The 18,688-nt window shown below is 45.8% G+C and overlaps 1 protein-coding gene across 1 annotated transcript in view; it reads left to right on the top strand.

The window, feature by feature from the left end:
* Pcp4 (Purkinje cell protein 4) overlaps positions 1-18,688 on the top strand; it is a 59,831-nt gene that overhangs the window by 19,972 nt on the left and 21,171 nt on the right. The window contains exon 2 of the mRNA XM_005073786.4: positions 5,625-5,676. Coding sequence (XP_005073843.1) covers positions 5,625-5,676 — 52 coding nt within the window. The remainder of the gene's footprint in view (positions 1-5,624; positions 5,677-18,688) is intronic.

The raw sequence follows: 18,688 nt of genomic DNA, 5'->3' as shown, positions 1-18,688 counted from the left end.
GCATGAATAATGACACCGCTTTTGCTCATGTGGCCTCTTTCGTGTAATGCAAATGGATGCTGTTGTCACAGGCCTGGATGGTAAAGCGGTGGGTGGTCCTGTGACTTCAGGAGTCTAGAAGTCATATAACAAAACCCAGGAGGCAACAACATCCATTCTTAACCCGTAGCTTGGTTCACGATGAAATGACAGCTTTAACAGTTGCTCTGCATTGGGATAACTTTCTAAACGGTGGTTACAATTGGCTTTCTTATTTTTTTTTTTTTTGGTTGTGAACCTAGCCTTTAATGGCTGAACCATCTTTCTAGACCATAACTGGGACTTGTGTTGTCTTGGCCATATGGGATCCCAAGGCAGAAGAACATAATCTGACTTTAAAATTGTAGGGTCTTTGCTGGTGCCAACTTAAGCACCGCATTCAAGTATCCATCTTGATTACTGAGTTTCGTAGTGTGCCCATGCATCATTATTATTATTATTATTATTATTATTATTATTATTATTATTTTGGTTTTTTGAGACAGGGTTTCTCTGTATTGTCTTGGAGGCTGTCCTGGAACTTGCTCTGTAGACCAGGCTGGCCTCGAACTCACAGAGATCCACCTGCCTCTGCCTCCCGAGTGCTGGCATTAAAGGCGTGCGCTGCCAACGGCCGGCTATGCCTGTGCATTTTATCCCCCAGGGCAAATTCCAGGCTCTTCATCTTGCGCCAGGGTGGCTATTTCTTATAAGCATGGCGGTTTTGTTGGAAGAGTTCTCAGGGAAGAATAGAAGACCGAGATGCCGTTAAGTCCATTATGCTCGAAGGAAACATAATCGGGGTCCTCAAGAGATGTCGTTAGGAAGTTGCTGAGTGTGCTAATGATGTTTCGGGCACTTTTCCTGCTCAATATGGTGCTGTGCTGTCAATAGGTGTGTGCTCCTGGCTGTGGCTCGGAAGTGGTCAGACCTATATCAATACTCATTATTAGCTCAAGCTACATGGTGGATAAATAAACCCAGTGCCAGCTATTTCCTGGAAACTGATGTGATCCGTCCAGCCAGTGGACATCTACTGTGAAGCAATCATTCACGGTTTTGTAAGCAGGCTACAAACAGTTCACCCTGTTAAGCTTATGTGCCAAGTCATTTGCATTCTTCCCGTGTGCCCTTCTCTGTGAGGAACTCTGTGGCCAACAGTTCTGTGTGGGCTTTGGGCACATGCACAGTTGCAGCTCATCATCTCTTGTCCACTCCAAACACCTCCATCTCCATCTCCCTACCCCCTGGCACCTCCCCATCAGCCCAGGTCCATGCCAGGGGTGAAACTTCACAGTCAGAGGCATTGGGGATTGATGCTCTATGGGGCATCTTAGATCAGTGAGAGACGGACGTGCTGGTAACTCCCCTGCATCTCCCCTGCCCCTCATCCTCACTCATAGCCTGCACAGCTCTTGAAGGTGACCTGCACCTACCCATGGCTAGGAAGCATCCTAATAGTGGATGCCTCTGTCTACTGCCTCTCACCCATTCATTCACTCCCAGAATCACCCTGGCTAAAAGATATAGCATGGACAATGTTTGCCTCAGGCTCTGTTTTTTGGGAAATCCAGACTAAGACACAAACATACCTCATAGACACACACACACATACACACACCCACACACACCATAAACACACCACCCACATACATACCATATGCAACAACATACACATACACACATACACACATACGTACACATACACACACCATATACACGCACACCACTTACACACTACACAAACACACACCATATACATAGCACACACACACATACACACACACCACATACATATACACCACATAGCATTGAGCCACTTCTTATTTCCTAGAAAAGGGACAGAATCCCTGAATGTTAAACCAGGGTTTTCCTGTTGATCATGTGCGTTTCCTTTAGCACTTGATGTAATTACAATAGATTATATTCTTAATGTTTTATTCAGTGGGCAATGGTAGTATCAGGATGATGACACCATAGTTGCTGGTGGAGGGTGGAGAGAAGAGCTAGCTCTTCACTTGCCTTGGGGTAAGAGCTGGGGTGGAATGAAAAGGCAGCCTCTTTCCCAAGGGTAAGGGGCTTCTATCATTTCATTAAAAATAACATTTTCCCTAATTCTTCATTAGAGAATGACATTTGTCTGTTCATCCGTTCACTCACCCACCTGCCCATCTGCTTATCTGTAATTCATCCACCAATATCTGTCCATCTACCCATCATCCATTGACCTATCCACCCCCATCCATCCATCCATCCATTCATCCATCCATCTATTGACCAATCTACCCATTGATCCATCCATCCATTTATCCATCCACAAACTGACCTATCTACTCATATACTCACCCATCCATCCATCCATCCATCCATCCACCCACCCATCCATCTATCCATTCATCTATTGACAATCCACCCATTGATCCATCCATCCATCAATCCATCCATCCATCCATCTATTGACCAATCTACCCATTGATCCATTGATCCATCCATCTATCTGTCTATCCACAAACTGACCTATCTACTCATATACTCACCCATCCATTCATCTACCCATCCATCCATCCATCCATCCACCCACCCACCCACCCACCCATCCATCCATCCATTCATCTATTGACCAATCCACCCATTGATCCATCCATCCATCAATCCATCCATCCATCAATCAATCCATCCATCCATCCATCCATCCATCCATCCATCCATCCACAAACTGACCTGTCTACTCATATACTCACCCATCCATTGATCTACCTATTAAATGATCCATCCATCCATCCATCCTCCAACACCCCATTAGCCTATCTATTTATCGATTCATCCATTTATTCATCGACCCATCAATCCATTCTTCCAGCCCCATATTTCAGCATGGTTCTTGTGCTATATATAAACTTTAAAAAACCCTCACTACCATCCAAAATTCAACCCTTATCTTTGGTCTGACTACTTCTTCCTATAATCCAAGTGTTCTTCACACTTGAGACCCGTAGGTGCCAATGAGGTCTCCTTAGCCATGAACTCCCTTCTTTGGTTTCCCTAGCTGTGGTGGTGGGTCAGGAGACATAGTGGGAAGAGACATTCCTGCACAGTGGCTAAGACCAGGACCTGAGTGCCTGGTCTTGGGGTTTTATAATCCTGGCTCGGCACTTGTCAGCTGTGTGGCCTTGTGCAAAGCTCTGCTCTGTGTCTTAGTATGCAATGGGTAAACTGAGGCTGCTGAAGGTGACAGGGACACGTACTTCAGTAAAGGCTCTGCCAGGATTCAGAGTCGGTGGTATTCGACAGCCCCAGGGACTGGCCTGGACCTTCTACTCCTTAGTCCAGTAGCGGGGCAGTAAAGTATACGTGTGTGAGGAGCAGACTCTGGGGATCTGGAAGCTTCCGGGAACCCTCCACGGCACTCAGTCTTCTTTTTAAAATGTCACCGGGTCTTTGAAAACAAGAAGCCTTCACTGATGTACCTTTTCCTCTCAGGCCTATTTTCCGATCTGAGGTGGCGTCTCCCACGACAGCCATCACCTCCATTTTGTCCCTATCACACAAGGGCCGGCATAAAAACCCGGTCTTAGAAATCCTGAGAGAATGACTCTTTTTCTCCACTGTGAACATCTCATTCGGTCCTCCTCTGGCTTCTAAAGCGTGATCTTTTATGGAGCTGGGTGGCATTTATGGCTTCTGTGAAAGGTATTGGTGTTTAAGGCATTTAAAGATGACGGGGCCAGACCCTTTACACTTACACCCCATTTAATTTGTCTTTATTCAGCCCTGGAAAAGAAATCTCACCTTTCATTCTGCACAATTTCTCTTTTTATCCTCAATCTATGAATTATTCAAGGAAGGGCTTAGACAGTGGGCTTGCTCATACCCAGGGTGGCAGCTGCAGCTCTGATTTGGGTGGTTCAGTTACCTTCAGGAACCACACATTTTTCTTTTTTACCAGCTTTGTATGACAGAGGACGAGGGATGGCATCAAATTAAGGGCAGACAAAAAGAAATAGCCATTGGTACCTATACATTTGCTCTAGGCAAGGAGTGTGCTATCTGGCTCAAATTAAGCTGGCTATGTTACAGCCTCCTCTGGGTAGGAGATGAGTGCCACAGTTGATGTCTGGCTGGGGTCGAACACGGGCAAGTCTATCATCCAAAGGTTCCAGATTGAATACGAAGAAGGGGCCGATTTTTTGTGGGCTTGACTGTCACCTTGCCTTTCCTCCCTGTCCCTTCTGGAGAAGTGCTTGTCTCAGTGGGTGGAGCACAATATCTCTTGACCAAGTAGTTGTTTGCTTTCAACTTGGCATGGATGTGGGCTGAGGGTGTTGGTAATATACTGGGAGGGGGTGCCCTTTGGTGTTCTCTCTTGGGTAATCATTTCCCCATTCTTGGGGCAGTCAACTATACTGGTATCCATTTTTGTCATTGACTTTATTTGTTTACACTCTTAGAACCTGGATGATCCACGTTCATGAGTCACCGTTGACTAATGACCCCAAAATTCCTTATGACAACCTTGAGCACTGAAGGGCACTGATTCGTTTCCTAGCAGATGGTTTGTAGGCTGGCCTAGGACCCATGCGTGAACTCTGAAGGCATCGTTATTTCTTAGGGGGTCACTTATGGCGGCTCGTCCCTTCTGGTGGCTGTCTGTCTTTCCAAGACCCCTTTGCTGTGATTATGTCACAGTGGTGACTTCCACAGGACACCATTGGCTCCATGATTCCTACTGGCCCCATTTCCTTCTCCTGGAAATTAGAGTCATTGCAACTTCTCCCTGTCTTCTCAAACTGACGCTTCCTGACAACTGTCAGACACTTGGTTTGACAAGATACATCTTCCTCCATGGGTCGGAATAACTGCACAGGCCATGCATGATAAGCTTTGAGGGTACATGCTTTCTGTTTATGTGTGTGTGTGTGTTATATTTCACATGTATCTTGAGGACTCTCAGGGGAATCTCCCAGCCTGATGCAAATCCAACCTTAAAAGTTATTTCTTCATACTGAGTTTATTTAGGGACGACTAAAAGTCACTGTATACCTGAACAAAAATGTCAAGAATAAAAAAAAAGATATTAAAGATAGCTGGTGATGTTTTTCATACATCTTGCCAAACTGGACACATGGAAACACCCAGGAAAGGCATAGACAATGTTATATAAAGTGGACCAGCAGTTGGAGGAATGATCAATATAAGAGTCCTTACAATTAAGAGTCCCTTGTGTCTGGTGTGAGAACAGAGTGGTGTGAGGCCGGCCTTGGCAGCCCTGGGGTTGGCACGCAGCCTTGACCACTTCTCTCCTATATGGACGAGGTTGTGCTCAGTCAATAACCCTCACCATCTGGGTTCTCATGAAGCTTCTGAGTTGTGTTCCGGCTAGCGGTGGGCACCCAAACAGGAGACAGTAGGCATCTTCAGCAGGTCCTGGCTGGGAGTCACTATTTCCTGGTCTCGCCAGCACTGTGCTTTGACTTGCTAAGCTATAGTAACTCCGAACTTACTGTGATTGGAGAGGTATTTGCACTAGCAGAAAAGACAAAAATTGTCCTAAATACATCTGACCATTTCTTTTCCTTTTCTTAAAATGTGTGTGTGTTTTTTTTCAGAGACAAAGTGCTGGAGCGACCAATGGAAAAGACAAGACATCGGGAGATAACGGTAAGATGGCAGGAAAGGCCCTGCTGCCCACCCCACCCCCATCCGCATCTCTGTGGGCAAGCGTAACCCAGAACCATCCCTTCCACCCAAAGAAAGCAACTTGCTGTTTGCTCCCGTGCTTCAGTTTAGGGTGGCTTTTAGCAACTCACAGCGAGACAGACCCGTGGTCCGGCTTTACAAAGAAAAATCGCACAAGCTAGATGTGACGCCGAGAGCAGTTTCCCTCCCGGAAGAGGACTCCCATTTTGGGCAACATGTTAATTACAATGCAAATATAGTTTTCTGCTTTCCCCATTAGGGTTGGTGAGAATCCACCCGAGTTGTTGTAAGGCACAAATGAGATAAGCTCTCTGAAAACTGTGAAACGCTCAACTCCTGGAAGGAGGGCTGGAAAGCTGGGTTCTGCCCTTGGGAGCACTCAGAAACCAGTGCTGGTCTCAGGGGTGGTGCTGAGGCAGGAGTCTTGCTTTTAGGGCAGAGAGCTGCCCACGAATAAAACCATAGGGTCCCGGGGACACACACTTCCCCTTCTCTCCATGCTCCACTGGGAACAATCTTTTTTTTTTTTGGTTTTACGAGACAGGGTTTCTCTGTATTGTTTTGGAGGCTGTCGGACCAGCCCGGCCTTGAACTCACAGAGATCCGCCTGCCTCTGCCTCCCGAGTGCTGGGATTAAAGGTGTGCGCCACCACCGCCCGTCTCCAGGCTCCATTGGGAACCGTCTTCGGTTGCAGGAGCGAGTGTCATATTTTTATGGAAACTTAAGACTGGTTTGGAAGAGATGGATTTGGGACAGAGCACACCTCGCACTACCCGGGGACTGCGTTAGGTTCTGGATGTTCTTAAAATTTTAGGAATTACAAAATGTGTTCTCCTTTTGTGGAAAAACCCCTACTTACCTCTATCTGGGTGGGACGGACGCCCGTGTCCACCCATCAATGTGTGGATAGCAGATGAGACTCAAGTAGAGAATGTTCCGAGGTGCGGTCCTGGTCAGGGCCAGAGCTGCTGAGGCGACAATGGCCTTATCAGAGTGGGGGATGGGAAGGGAGGACGGTGGGTCTCTCTGTACTGGAGGGTGCCTCATTCATTTTATGTCCAGAAAATTTGTGTCTCCCGTGCAGAACTGAGGGAGCATGTGGGACACTAGGATATCAGAAAGCCAAGGAAAGGGCAAGAAGGGGCTTAAAAGGGAGGAGGACGGTTGGGAGCTGTTAGTTCTAAGTGAGGGAGGGGGTGTCTGTCTGTCTTTCTGTCTGTCACACCGGACGATCCCTCATTGAGGCTCCCATTGCTTTTCCTGGTCACACAGTTTATATCCACAATCTCTCCCAGCATGAGGAAGTATGCCTTTTATAGTTCAACTACTCCTCAGAGTCCCCAACTTGTTACTATAGCTTTCCTGCAACCTTCGGAATGCCGGAAGACCTCACAGAGTGTTAGTGCGCATTGGCTTAACTAGAGATGGTTCCTTCTCTGGAAGTGGCAAGTGGAGCGAGTTTTAAAAGTTTTCTTATTACCAAACAGGGATAAATACATGTGAACCCAATGAATTTTCATTCATGTAAACCTTCTATTTTCAAAGCATCAGATGTGTCTAGTGCAAAGAGCAGAGGTGTTTTGCATCTCTTGCTGATGATGACTGCTGACAGACATTTTCCTGTCTGCCTATGCATGTCTGTTGCAACGGCCCATGACATACAGATTTTGGAAAATTCCGCCATGTACCTGGGAGAGAACGAGATTTTAAAGAAGGGAATAAAACCCTTTACGATCCAACTGCATCGTTTATGATATCGTTTATGAGATTGTCCCTGGCCCACACTTTGAGCCTCCTGTTCCAGGCTGAGCCCTGGGTAGCTGAGGTAGCCTGGAGCCTGATGGGGAGGCACGGTGTCACCAGGTCTCCTGTGACCCCTGCTGCTGTACACTGGCTTTCTCCTGCCGCTGGCCCTTCGTGGCATGTCTGCGTGCTCTGGCTTTGCACCCACAGGTGTGATTGGCGCTTGTGGAGGATTCACCTTTCTGCCACTCAAAAGCTGGAATTTCTGCCAGACAGCTTTAAAAATATTTTTTATTATTTAATTTTTAATTGTTCAAAATTATTTACTGTTTTGAATCGAAAGTTGGTTCTCATCAGTAGACATGGAGTGAACCTCTTTTTGGTGGTATAAAAATTAATCAAATGGAAAAAGTCAGGACGCTGTGAATAAGGCTTTTCATTATAGAAGCATAGATATTAAAAGAGATTTGCTTGTAAGTGGCAAAAGGAATTAGAGAATATTTGATAATTATAGGGTAATGGCACTGTTTAAATCCATGGAGTTATAAACAAGATACACGGCATACCTTACTTTGAGGAAAAAAACTACTTATATATAATGTATTTGTGTAGGATCCATTCATGTATTAGCAAGCCCTTTGGAGGCTTTTATCTCTAAAAATTAACAAAGACAAAGGCTAGAAATAGTTCAAAAGAGGCTGTGTTAAAATGTTCCAGAAGTAGAGCAGAATACGTTTTCCTAAAGAATCTAAGTTAACTAATTTCTTATTCTCAAATTTCTGGATCTTGGAATTTGTGTTTTAGCATAATATTAAATCACATTAAAATCCAACTTATTCTATCCTGTCAGAGCAATTATCAAGGGAGATCTATTATGCTAATGTATGTCTCCTGTTAATATCAAATGAAGCTGCCTGCACGTGTTAAAGGAGCAAGGACCCGTGAGAACAGACACGTGCCGCACCAAACCCTGAAAGGCTGTGAGAGATGCATAGCTGTCCTTAACATTAAAAGCAGGGCTTCCCAGTTCTTAGTGTCTACAAGCCAACATGCTATTATTATTCTAAATGTGGATTTAGCTGAGGCCTCTGTTTGGAATATAAAGCCATGACAACTATGGGAAGTGACCTGTGGGTCTTGGAACGGTTTGCGTCTCGAAACACGGGCGTCTCAAAGCATCAGAAGGGGATTGGCTTCTGGGTTCTGCTGGCATGGTGTAACTGAGGCTTCCCCTAGAGGGCTGTTGGCTAGGGATAACGTTTTTTCAGCGATTCTTGTTGTAGCTGTCATCACGGCATCTATTGACACAAAGACAAGACTCCTATCCATTTTCTTACTGTCCTGGACACTCTCTTGAGTTACCAGCCCAGTGCAGGCCCTGTATTTGTACTGTCATTTAAAGTATGGCAGTAAATTTGAAAATTTAAAAATGTTTATTTTTATTATTTTTAATTGTGTGTGTGTGTGTGTGTGTTGGGAGTTGTGAACATGAGTACAGGCGCCTGCAGAGGCAGAGGCAAGAGATTCCCCTGGAGTTGGAGTTACAGGTGGTTGGAACCACCTGATGTAGGTCCTAGGAATTTAACTCAGGTCATCTGGGAGAACAGTAAGTGCTCTTAACCACCTTGACATCTCCCTTGCCCATGGTTGACAGTTTTTTTTCAAATATTAGGATTATTATTTCTTTGGTGTGTATATATGCGCCTGTGTGTGCAAGTACACATTTGTGCATGTGTGTGTGGAAGATATCTTCCTCCATCTTCTTCTTCTTCTTTTTTTTTTTTTGGAGACAAAGAGTTTATCACTGAACCTAGAGCCTCCCTGATTTTGCTAGGCTAACTGACCAATGGATGCAGGATATCTACCTGTTTCCTTCTCCCCAGAACACTGTGTACACGATTGCACCACCATGCCTCAAATTTTCACATGGGTCCTGTGTATTGAGCTGAGTCCCTCACAATTGCTACCAATTGCAGCCATCTTTTCAGCCCTGACAATGGAGTGTGGGTGACCTAGAGATATCCAGGGCTCCGTAGACAGAGCTCCTGGGCTGTCTGCTGAATCAGGCGCTGGGAATCACTCCTCCTGATGTAATTTTCCACTTCAGTGAAACAATAGTTCATGGCCCCAGTGACGGATCTTTGCTGTCTGGACAGCAAAATTAGATCCAAACGTGTTTATAAATACAGATGCCGTCTGAATGCACGTAACTCATTACTAATCACCTGCCTATTCTTGCAAAAATAATGTCTCTTCCCTGGGTGTTTGATGTGTAACCTGGTATTGGTCGCTCAGAGAGACTCGGTGAAGTGTCTGAGTTGACAAATGGAAGAGGAGAGATACCGAGAGAAGAGCATCTGCAGGGGGACTTCCCATCGAAGGAGAGATTCATGAGCGATAGCCCCTTTGGAAGGCTCTGCTGCTTGCCCAAGCTAAATTGAGTTTCTAAAACTGGGACAGAATTCTCCTGACTTACTGAGCTATGATAAATTGTTCCTAAAGATTCCTCTCTGAGAGTGAAAGGCAGATAAACCCACCTGGTTCAAGGAAAGAGCAGCTCCCTGATCTGAAGGGCAAGGTCGTGTCACTACTAGGGGGTCACCCTAGAACTGGGGTTCCTGTAATGAGAGAGAACAGTGCAATGCAACCTCAGGCTTGTAACCCAGAGGTGTGTCTCTTCTTTGGGTCTCACGCTGTCGTGGAGAAGTTTCTAGTAGCTGTGAGGATATTCAGGGAGAAGGTCAGATTTTCCAAGATTGCATGGTCGCTGACAATGAAGGGAGCACTCTATTGTATTAGGTCCTGTCCTCTGTCTATTTTGAATACAATCCAGATACTAGGGTCTCAAGTTTATTTTACCTCTACCTTTGAGAGGATCCACCCACTGGTACACAAAAGAATACTTTTCTTGTTTTTCTTCTATCGCACAGGTGGGGAGAGTGACTGCGGAATCACCTCATTGCGCGCGCACACACACACAGACAACGTATACTACCATGAAACAGAGTGTAAGGGCTAAAAATAAGAAATGGGATCCAAACGTGCATGCCCAGCACACTTTGGCCTCTCTACACCTTAGCTTTAATGTCGCCCACTAGCCACCAACAGTCTTTTCTTGGTTCTTGGTGCGTGACACATTATCAAGACCCACATACTGATGTGGGCTGAGAGTGCCTGGCTTGATTTGTGCAAGCATGTGGTGTGAGGTCACATGTGCAGGTCACATGTGCAGGGGTGGGCAAGAGGTGACAGAGGCCCCATTTCCATGCTTAGGAGGGAAGACCGTTGTTGGCAGGTACTGCCGAGGTGATGTTGCATTTGCGTCTAGGATGGCTGGCATGGAAGCCAGAGGAAAAGAGTTAATTTCAAGAAACACTACTGGATGTCCCTAAAAGTAATGTGGCTATTCTCGACTCTACGTAAGGCATGGAGACAGGGAGGCACAAGCTGCTTGGGATGCAGTGTTAGGAGTCAGGGAGGAAGCATATCAGTGCATTCGAGAGGTGGGTGGAGGTTGAACCTCTAGTTCTCACTGAGGATCTGACTCCACGCACCATGTCACCTCAGTGCCGAGATCTGAGCTTCTTCAAAAGGAGCAGTGCCAACCTTAAGCACACCTCAGAAACATGTTACTTATAGCACAGATTGCACCTGGCTATGGAAAACTCCCCTCCACAAAGTCATCGATTTCCACAATGTGTGACGTCTCCCAGGCTACTGAGCCTTTTCTGTCTTTGCTACTGCAGTAAATCCTGCACTGCAGAAGCCAGGAGCCCCTGCAGGAGGACTGAGTGCAGCTGTGCATACCATTAAAAAAAAACACCGTCAAGTATTCGGGGTGAGAAATCAAAGCTCCCTGGTCTCCTCCATCTAGGTTCTCTTATTGCATTTCCTTCTCTTTTCTTATTTGAAACAATCAGTTTACACACACACACACACACACACACACACACACACACACACACAGAGAGAGAGAGAGAGAGAGAGAGAGAGAGAGAGAGAGAGAGAGAGAGAGAGAGAGAGAGAGAGAGAGAGAGTGTGTTTCTGCAATCCAGGGATGAGTCCTTTGTGCTGTTGGCTCCGAGCCCACTACAGAATCAGTATTCCAGGAGGAAGGGATGGATGTCCAAGGCTGCTTCTAATATTGATCCAGATGGGGGAAAGAATGAAATTGGAATTGCTTATTAAGCCAGGCCTTTGAGCCATCAGGGTTTGCAAGATAGCCTGCTTCATGTGTAGTAGTTTTGAGCGACTGGCTGATTTTGTGTGAAGGTCGTCTCGGGTTAGCGCTGACCGGGTTTATTGCCATCAATCTGAGCAGGCAGAATGACTTTTAAAAAGCCATTTTTGCCCTTTGAGTTGTGCAATGTAGTGACTTTGATACAAGGAGCATCTCAGGGAAACTTGATGTCTCTCTTCTTTGGAATGAGTGCATTTGACATGTGGTTGGCCACATGGAGGGATGTGCTGGCCCCTCGTCCTCCATTCTCCCTCTCTCTTCCATCTTCGTTCCTGTCTTCCTCTCCTATTCCTTCCCTCGCTCACCAACTTCCTTGTTTCCCTTCTGTCCTCCCTTCTTTCTTTATCTTTTCCCTTGTGACATTGAACATTGTATATCCACCCTTTTCCTTTTTTTCTTTCTGGTCTTTCGAGACAGGGTTTCTCTGTGTAGCTCCATAGACCAGGCTGGCCTCGAACTCACGGAGAGCCCCCTGCCTCTGTCTCCCGAGTGCTGGGATTAAAGGTGTGAGCCGCCACTGCCCACATCCTTTCCCTTTCGACATTGAACATGGTATATCTTTCCCCTTTTGACAATGAACGTTGTAAGAGAAGACTGGACCAGCTGAATATCAAACCACATTTCACATCATGCGCCTTAATGAAAACCTGAAGTGATAAGTGATGCCCAAGAATGCCGTTGGAGATCTCTCTAAGCCCACAAAAATACTATGACCTGGGAAGATACTGACCTCTGCCCTTTGGAGCTCTTTCTCTAACAGGAGACAGAGCAGGTTCAAGTTCCACTTATCAATTACTTGCTCATATGAGAAAAACGCAATAATTTGGACATTTCAGTGGACTTCCATTTGTAGCTCTAGGGTTGGGCACCACCTCTGTCTATGAAGCAGCACATGTCTTTAAATGAGCTGACCCATTTTGTAGACAGAAGGGCATTTGAACGCAGAACAGATGGTGGCTTGGTTGCTTTAAATTTCATTTCCCCATAAGGGTCAGAACAGAGGGGACTCTTAGTTTTGCACTCCGAACTGGTCTGCTAGGGGACTTTACCACTGTCCCTCTCCTCATCTGGGGTCAGATGATGCCTTAGCCTTGCTTGTGACATGGATGGAGGCATGCTGGGTTATAGCAGGTGCCCTATCCAGACCAGTGCCTCCTCTGCATCTGATCCCACAATCTGTATGGAAACAGTATTTCCTGTGTGCTTGCAAATCTCTCTCTCTCTCTCTCTCTCTCTCTCTCTCTCTCTCTCTCTCTCTCTCTCTCTCTCTCTCTCTCTCTCTCTCTCTCTCTCTCTTCAGTAGACGAAGCAATCCTAATCTTATTTAGAGAATTGATTTTTTTTTTTGCAGGCAGCAGTTTCCCAGAGGTAAGAAGCAGTCTGTATTCCAGCCTGGGCTATGTGATAAGGTGGCTCAGATGAGTAGCTTCACGCAAGGGAGGTTTGGCAGGGAACAGCAGGCTTGTGGGAATGCTAGGGTGCCCCCTGCAATGTCAGCTCTCAGCTGTCCTTAGAGAGTGGGTCTCCCTTATGAACTGGATCTGTGTCCCCACCTAACTATGCTGGACTGGATGGAAGCCTGGCCACTGCAGTGTCTTGGGGGGGAGGTGGATGGAATCTGGTCTACTCCTGCTTCAGGCTCCAGGAAGGAAGGTCCAGAAATTCTAAGAGAAAGCTCTTTAAATATACCTCTGGGGGGAAAGCCCCTGGGAAATGTTGGGAGCTTATGTAAATTCCTCTCAACGAAGTGGCTGGCTTCTATAGCACTCACAATGAGTAGCAAGTCAGTTTTTGATCAATACTAATTAATCATGAAGACTGGACTCAATGTTTTGCTCTACCCAATCAAGAAGTGGTAGATTTCGCTCTTCTGCAATCATATTCTCCCCTAAAAGGGGGATCTCCCTGATTCAGAAAGTGACCAGTTTTCACTAGCTTTAGGCAGGCCAAGAACAAAATTATCGGTCAATCATATTTTTAATAATTGCTAATTAATAATTACTATTTAATTTAGCAATTAGTAAGTGGTAGAGTCTTTGGCCCTGTGTTAAAATCGAGCCCAGTGGACCTTGGCTCTGTCTTGTAGGTGGCAGGGGTGTGCAGGTGTCCACACACCTCTTACAGGTATCCGGATTGCAGAGACCATGGGAAGCACAGAGCAGGGTTTGTCCTGAGAGTCCGGGAAGTCCACCCTGGCTCCAATTCCGGAACAACCCAGGCAAGCTTATTCCTGCTTGTTCCACTTAGCCCCTATCTCTCCCTCTCTCTTGTTTATGAAGGACACGGCCAGCAGCATTCATTGTAGGTCTCGGTGAGGAATGGGAGCTTGTCCCTTGTTTTATTTTATTTTTTAAATATATTTTATTTAAATTAGAAACTTATTTTACATATCAATCCCAGTTCCCTCTCCCTCCCATCCGCTCATGCCCCCCACCAACACCTCCCCAATCCCATCACCCATCCACTCTCCAGGGAGGGTGAGGCCTTCCGTGGGGGCATCATTAAAGTCTGTCAAGTCATTTGAGGCAGGGCCTAGGCCCTCCTCCGTGTATCTAAGCTGAGAGAGTATCCCTCCATGGGGAATGGACTCCCAATGTCCATTCATGCATTAGAGATAAATATTGGTTCCACTTCCAGAGCTCCTGTAGACTGCCTAAGTCTCCTAGCTGATGCCCATGTTCAAAGGGCCTGGTTCAGTCATATGTTGGTTCCCCAGGTGTCAGACTAGGGTCTGTGAGCTCCCATTTACTCAGGTCAGTTGTTTCTGTTGGTTTCCCCAGCCTGGTCTTGACCTCTTTGCTCATCATTCCTCTCTCCCTCTACAACTGGATTCCAGGAGTGTGGCTCAGAGCTTAGCTGTGGGTGTCTGCTTCTGCTTCCATCAGCTATTGGACGAAGGCTCTAGGATTAAGCAGAACATCAAATTGCATCCTCTGGGTAGAGGTGCTTTTCACAGCCCTGCTGTCTGCTCATGAGGCCAGCTGACGACGGGCATCATATCCAAGTTTTATTTTTAAGAAAGTTGATTAATCACTCAGTGTTTGTTTCAGAATCTGTTTTTCCTGCACCCCTGCTAGTTTGCTATCTTGGTTCAACACAGAGATAACTAGAAATTTCTTGGCATTAACAAGCAACCCAAGGACTTGAAATGGATGGTAGAAATAGTTTGTTATTCACTCAGAAAACTGCACCAAAGTGAGCGGCTCAAGAAATTCAAACCCTGGGTTCACTTAGGACACCTTTGAATCATCATGGACTATGTAAAACATCACAGAGTGGGGTGCATGAGACTCTGTCTTAACAAACAAAACATAAAAACAAGCAAGAGGCTGGGAGACAGTTCAGCCAGTAAGATGCTTAGAACACCTCCATGAAGACCTGAGTTTGGATCCAGAATATCCATGTAAAAGCTGGGTGTTGCAGCATGTACCTGTAACTCCAGCACTGAGACAGAGACAGGGAGCTCCCTGGGGTTTGCTGGCATGGCCAAATTGGTGAGCTCCGGGTTCACTGGGACACCCCATCTCAAGAAATAAGGTGGAGAGTAACCAAGGAAAACACTGACCCCTGATATTCATATACTTGTGTGCATACATGCATGTGTTCCTCCCACACACACTTCTAAGGAGTGTCATATACGCATACAAGCATGCATATATGTATGCAACACACACACACACACACACACACACACCTGCATGCACACTTGTTGCAGTGGTGGAATTTGTAGGCATACCCAGGCTTGACTGGGTGAGTAGAAGGATTACAAAGGGTTGCTAGTGAGCTTAAGGAAGCAGAGAGGAAGACTAAACTTCAAGTTTGGATGCTGATTCTCTGGCCACTGATCACACCTAGATAGACAAGACACTCACAATACACCTGGTGCTTACAGAGCTCAGGGTTAAGTCGATGCCTGCATGAGCACTCCCTGCCACACTGAGGGGACTCTCCCTGAAGAGGGACAAGTGGCTTCTAAGCCGGAATCGAATGCTACTCAGACAAGAGCTTTCCCAGAAGGCTCTTAAAAGAAACTCACAAAGTAGGAATGTGTTCAGCATAGGAAAAAGCCAAATCAAGGAAAATGAAAGGAAATATTAATTGGGTTCTCATTAATTTCCCAAATGAGGCGCAGAAAGCCTGTCTGCTATTTTCGTTTTAATGAGCTTGGCCAAGGCTCCTGGATCCCTGTAGGTACTGGTTGTCGCTTTCTTTGATTTCTTGCTTGGATCACACCTTGTGGTAGATTGAAAACGGCTACCAATTATTTGACACCTGGCAAAGTTTGCATCTGGATGAGTTCTGTACCTCGTCAGACCCTAAGAAGCCAGCAAAGTGGATGCCCACTTGTTTCGGGGCCCAGCTTTAGGATTGGCAGCATCCATTGTCATGATTGTGAGTCATCCATGGAAAAAGCCAGTTGCCATGTAAGAAACCCAGCTACTCTGGATTTCCAGGCTCTGAGAAGGCCCGGGATAGCAATACGGAGTGACTACATGTATAAAAACCATCTCTTCATGGCTATCCCGGCCATGGATGAAAAGCCATGGTCTGACGGCCCATTTTACCTCTTTCATCTCCTCCTCTCTCCCCTCCCTTCCACTCCTTTCTTCCCTACCTTTCTCTCCCTTCCCCTCCCCCTCTCCTTTTATATATTCTCCCCTTCTCTGCCCTCTCCTCATATCTTTCCTTCTCTTCTTTTATTCTCTTCATCCACTCATTTATCCATTCAATATTCCATTACCTACTGTGTAACCCTCTAATCAGACCTGGTGATGAGTTGTTGTAAGAGAGCCGCCGTGTGTGTGTGTGTGTGTGTGTGTGTGTGTGTGTGTGTGTGTGTGTGATCTGTAATGGGTCCATGAAAACACTGGGAACATGTAGGGAGAGATTTTATGTACCCATAGCACTGACCACGCCCGTTTGGGCGTGGTCACAGATATGTAGAATTAAGAGGGATGAAAGAGCTAGGGGGAGAAGACTCTCTTTGGGTTCCGGTTGCGGCCTGGAGAGCAGTATTGGGACCTTTGGTTCTCGACTTTGTTGGCTTCTCACGTGAGTGATTTTTCTCTCAATAAAGTATCATAGGACATCCCTATTTTGTGTAGCTTAATATTTCCACATTAGGAACACTCTTCATGGATAATCCAAAGCACCTCTACTATGAAGGAACTATCTGCAAAGGCATGTGGTGGAGCTTAGGGAAACACAGAGGAGAGCGTGTGTCATCTAAGACTTGCCATGAGGTTTTGCAGTGAGAACCCAGAACCCTGGGGCGGGGGCAGGGGTGTTTATTAGGACTTTGGGCACAGCAGCACTGCAGCTACAAGACTTACCAAATCAAAGAACAGCATGTTCCCTCAAATTTCAATTTCAGATAAGCTTAAACAAAACGTTTTTAGGATGCACCTCATGCAGTGTTTGGGATATAGTTCTATCGAAAACATTTTACATCTAAAATTAAAGTTTTGCTACACATTCTGTCTGGCAGCCCCAGGTTAGAAGGAAGTGGGGTTTTCTGATCACAGCGAGGGCCACCCACTATAAAACCCCAGCTAACAGCTCAGAGCCACTGTCAGGAGGAGCAGAGACAGTGTTGGAGAGCCAGCGAACAGAGGACACAGGAATGGTTGTGTGGGCCCAGGGTCCACGTTTAGTTTCCCACAATGCATTTCTCCCTTTCAGTGTTAGGCTAGGCTACTCTAATTAAACAATGGAGGTGTCTGCATGTATGCGTGTACTTCACAGAGGCAAAGCAGGCATGCTGATGTCACCCAACCTCAGAAAGAAAAAAAAAACCACTTTCCTCCTTATGTGTGGATCCCAGCCTTTAATGCACCCATGCATGCAAACAGCTGTAGGTGTGAGTCTGGTGTGACATTCAGAAAAGCGGTAACAGTGATCAGCAAGGCTGAATGCAGGCAAAGGGTCACAAGCCCTGAAGAGGACACAAAGCTGACTGCTTTTCTGGTTTTGGTTCTGCCATGTTATTTCTCTCTCTCTCTCTCTATTTTTTGTGGATAAGTGCATATAAATACATACTTGATAGTGACAATGTGAAATCCTGGTCAAGCTCCATGGTTTCTGAATGTCTTTTCGAACTGTAAGGAGTTTATTGGGATGTGTGGGGTTGGAAATGGGCAAGTGTTTGTTTAGAGGCTACGTTAGTCTAGCTGCATGACGTTTCTCTAACGTTGCTTATTTAACGTGTGTGTGTGTGTTTGTGTATGTGTGTGTGTGTCTGAGTATATGCGTGGACCATGTGTGTGCTACATGATGCTTTTAATTGATGAATTCATTACAATAAAATGACTAATTTATATTTCTGTCTATCATCTATCTATTGTCAATCTATCTATAATCTCTCTATCATCTATTTTATATCTCTATCTATCTATCTATCTATCTATCTATCTATCTATCTATCTATCTATCTATCTGTCTGTCTGTCTGTCTTTCTATATCGTCAATCTATCTATCATCTATCTATCTATCTATCTATCTGTCTGTCTGTCTGTCTGTCTGTCTGTCTATCTAGTCAGGGATGATTATCTTCCTATACAAATATAGCAAAAAAGCAAGTAAATCCAGTCAATAGGCGATCTCCTTCTGTTTAAACTATGTGATGTTCCTGGCTGGCTTGATACCCTCAAAGGAAGGCACTACTAGGTTTGTTTTAGAAGGCGACATCTTGATGTTCCCAGGATGTTAGTCCATCCCCATGTAGACGACTGTGCATGACTTGCATTCACTTTGATCCCTCATACCCCACTGATGGGTTATTCAGGAACAAAAGGGCAAGGCGGCCTGAACAACAGACCCTAGTGGATCCCCAGGCAACTGAGAAACAGAGAAGGGCAGAGAAAAACATGGCCCCATCAGATCAGATTCCTCAGAGTCCGGAGGAAAAGAAGAGCAGCTTCTAGACTTCTATGGCTGAGAACCACAGGGACTAAACATCCTATATGCTTGGAGAGCCCACAACCAGCATG

Source organism: Mesocricetus auratus, unplaced genomic scaffold (assembly GCF_017639785.1).
Source record: "Mesocricetus auratus isolate SY011 unplaced genomic scaffold, BCM_Maur_2.0 Super-Scaffold_100008, whole genome shotgun sequence".
NCBI classification, from domain to species: Eukaryota; Metazoa; Chordata; class Mammalia; order Rodentia; family Cricetidae; genus Mesocricetus; species Mesocricetus auratus.
Note: the sequence above shows the minus strand (reverse complement) of the source record. Positions and strands in the feature narration are given on the sequence as shown.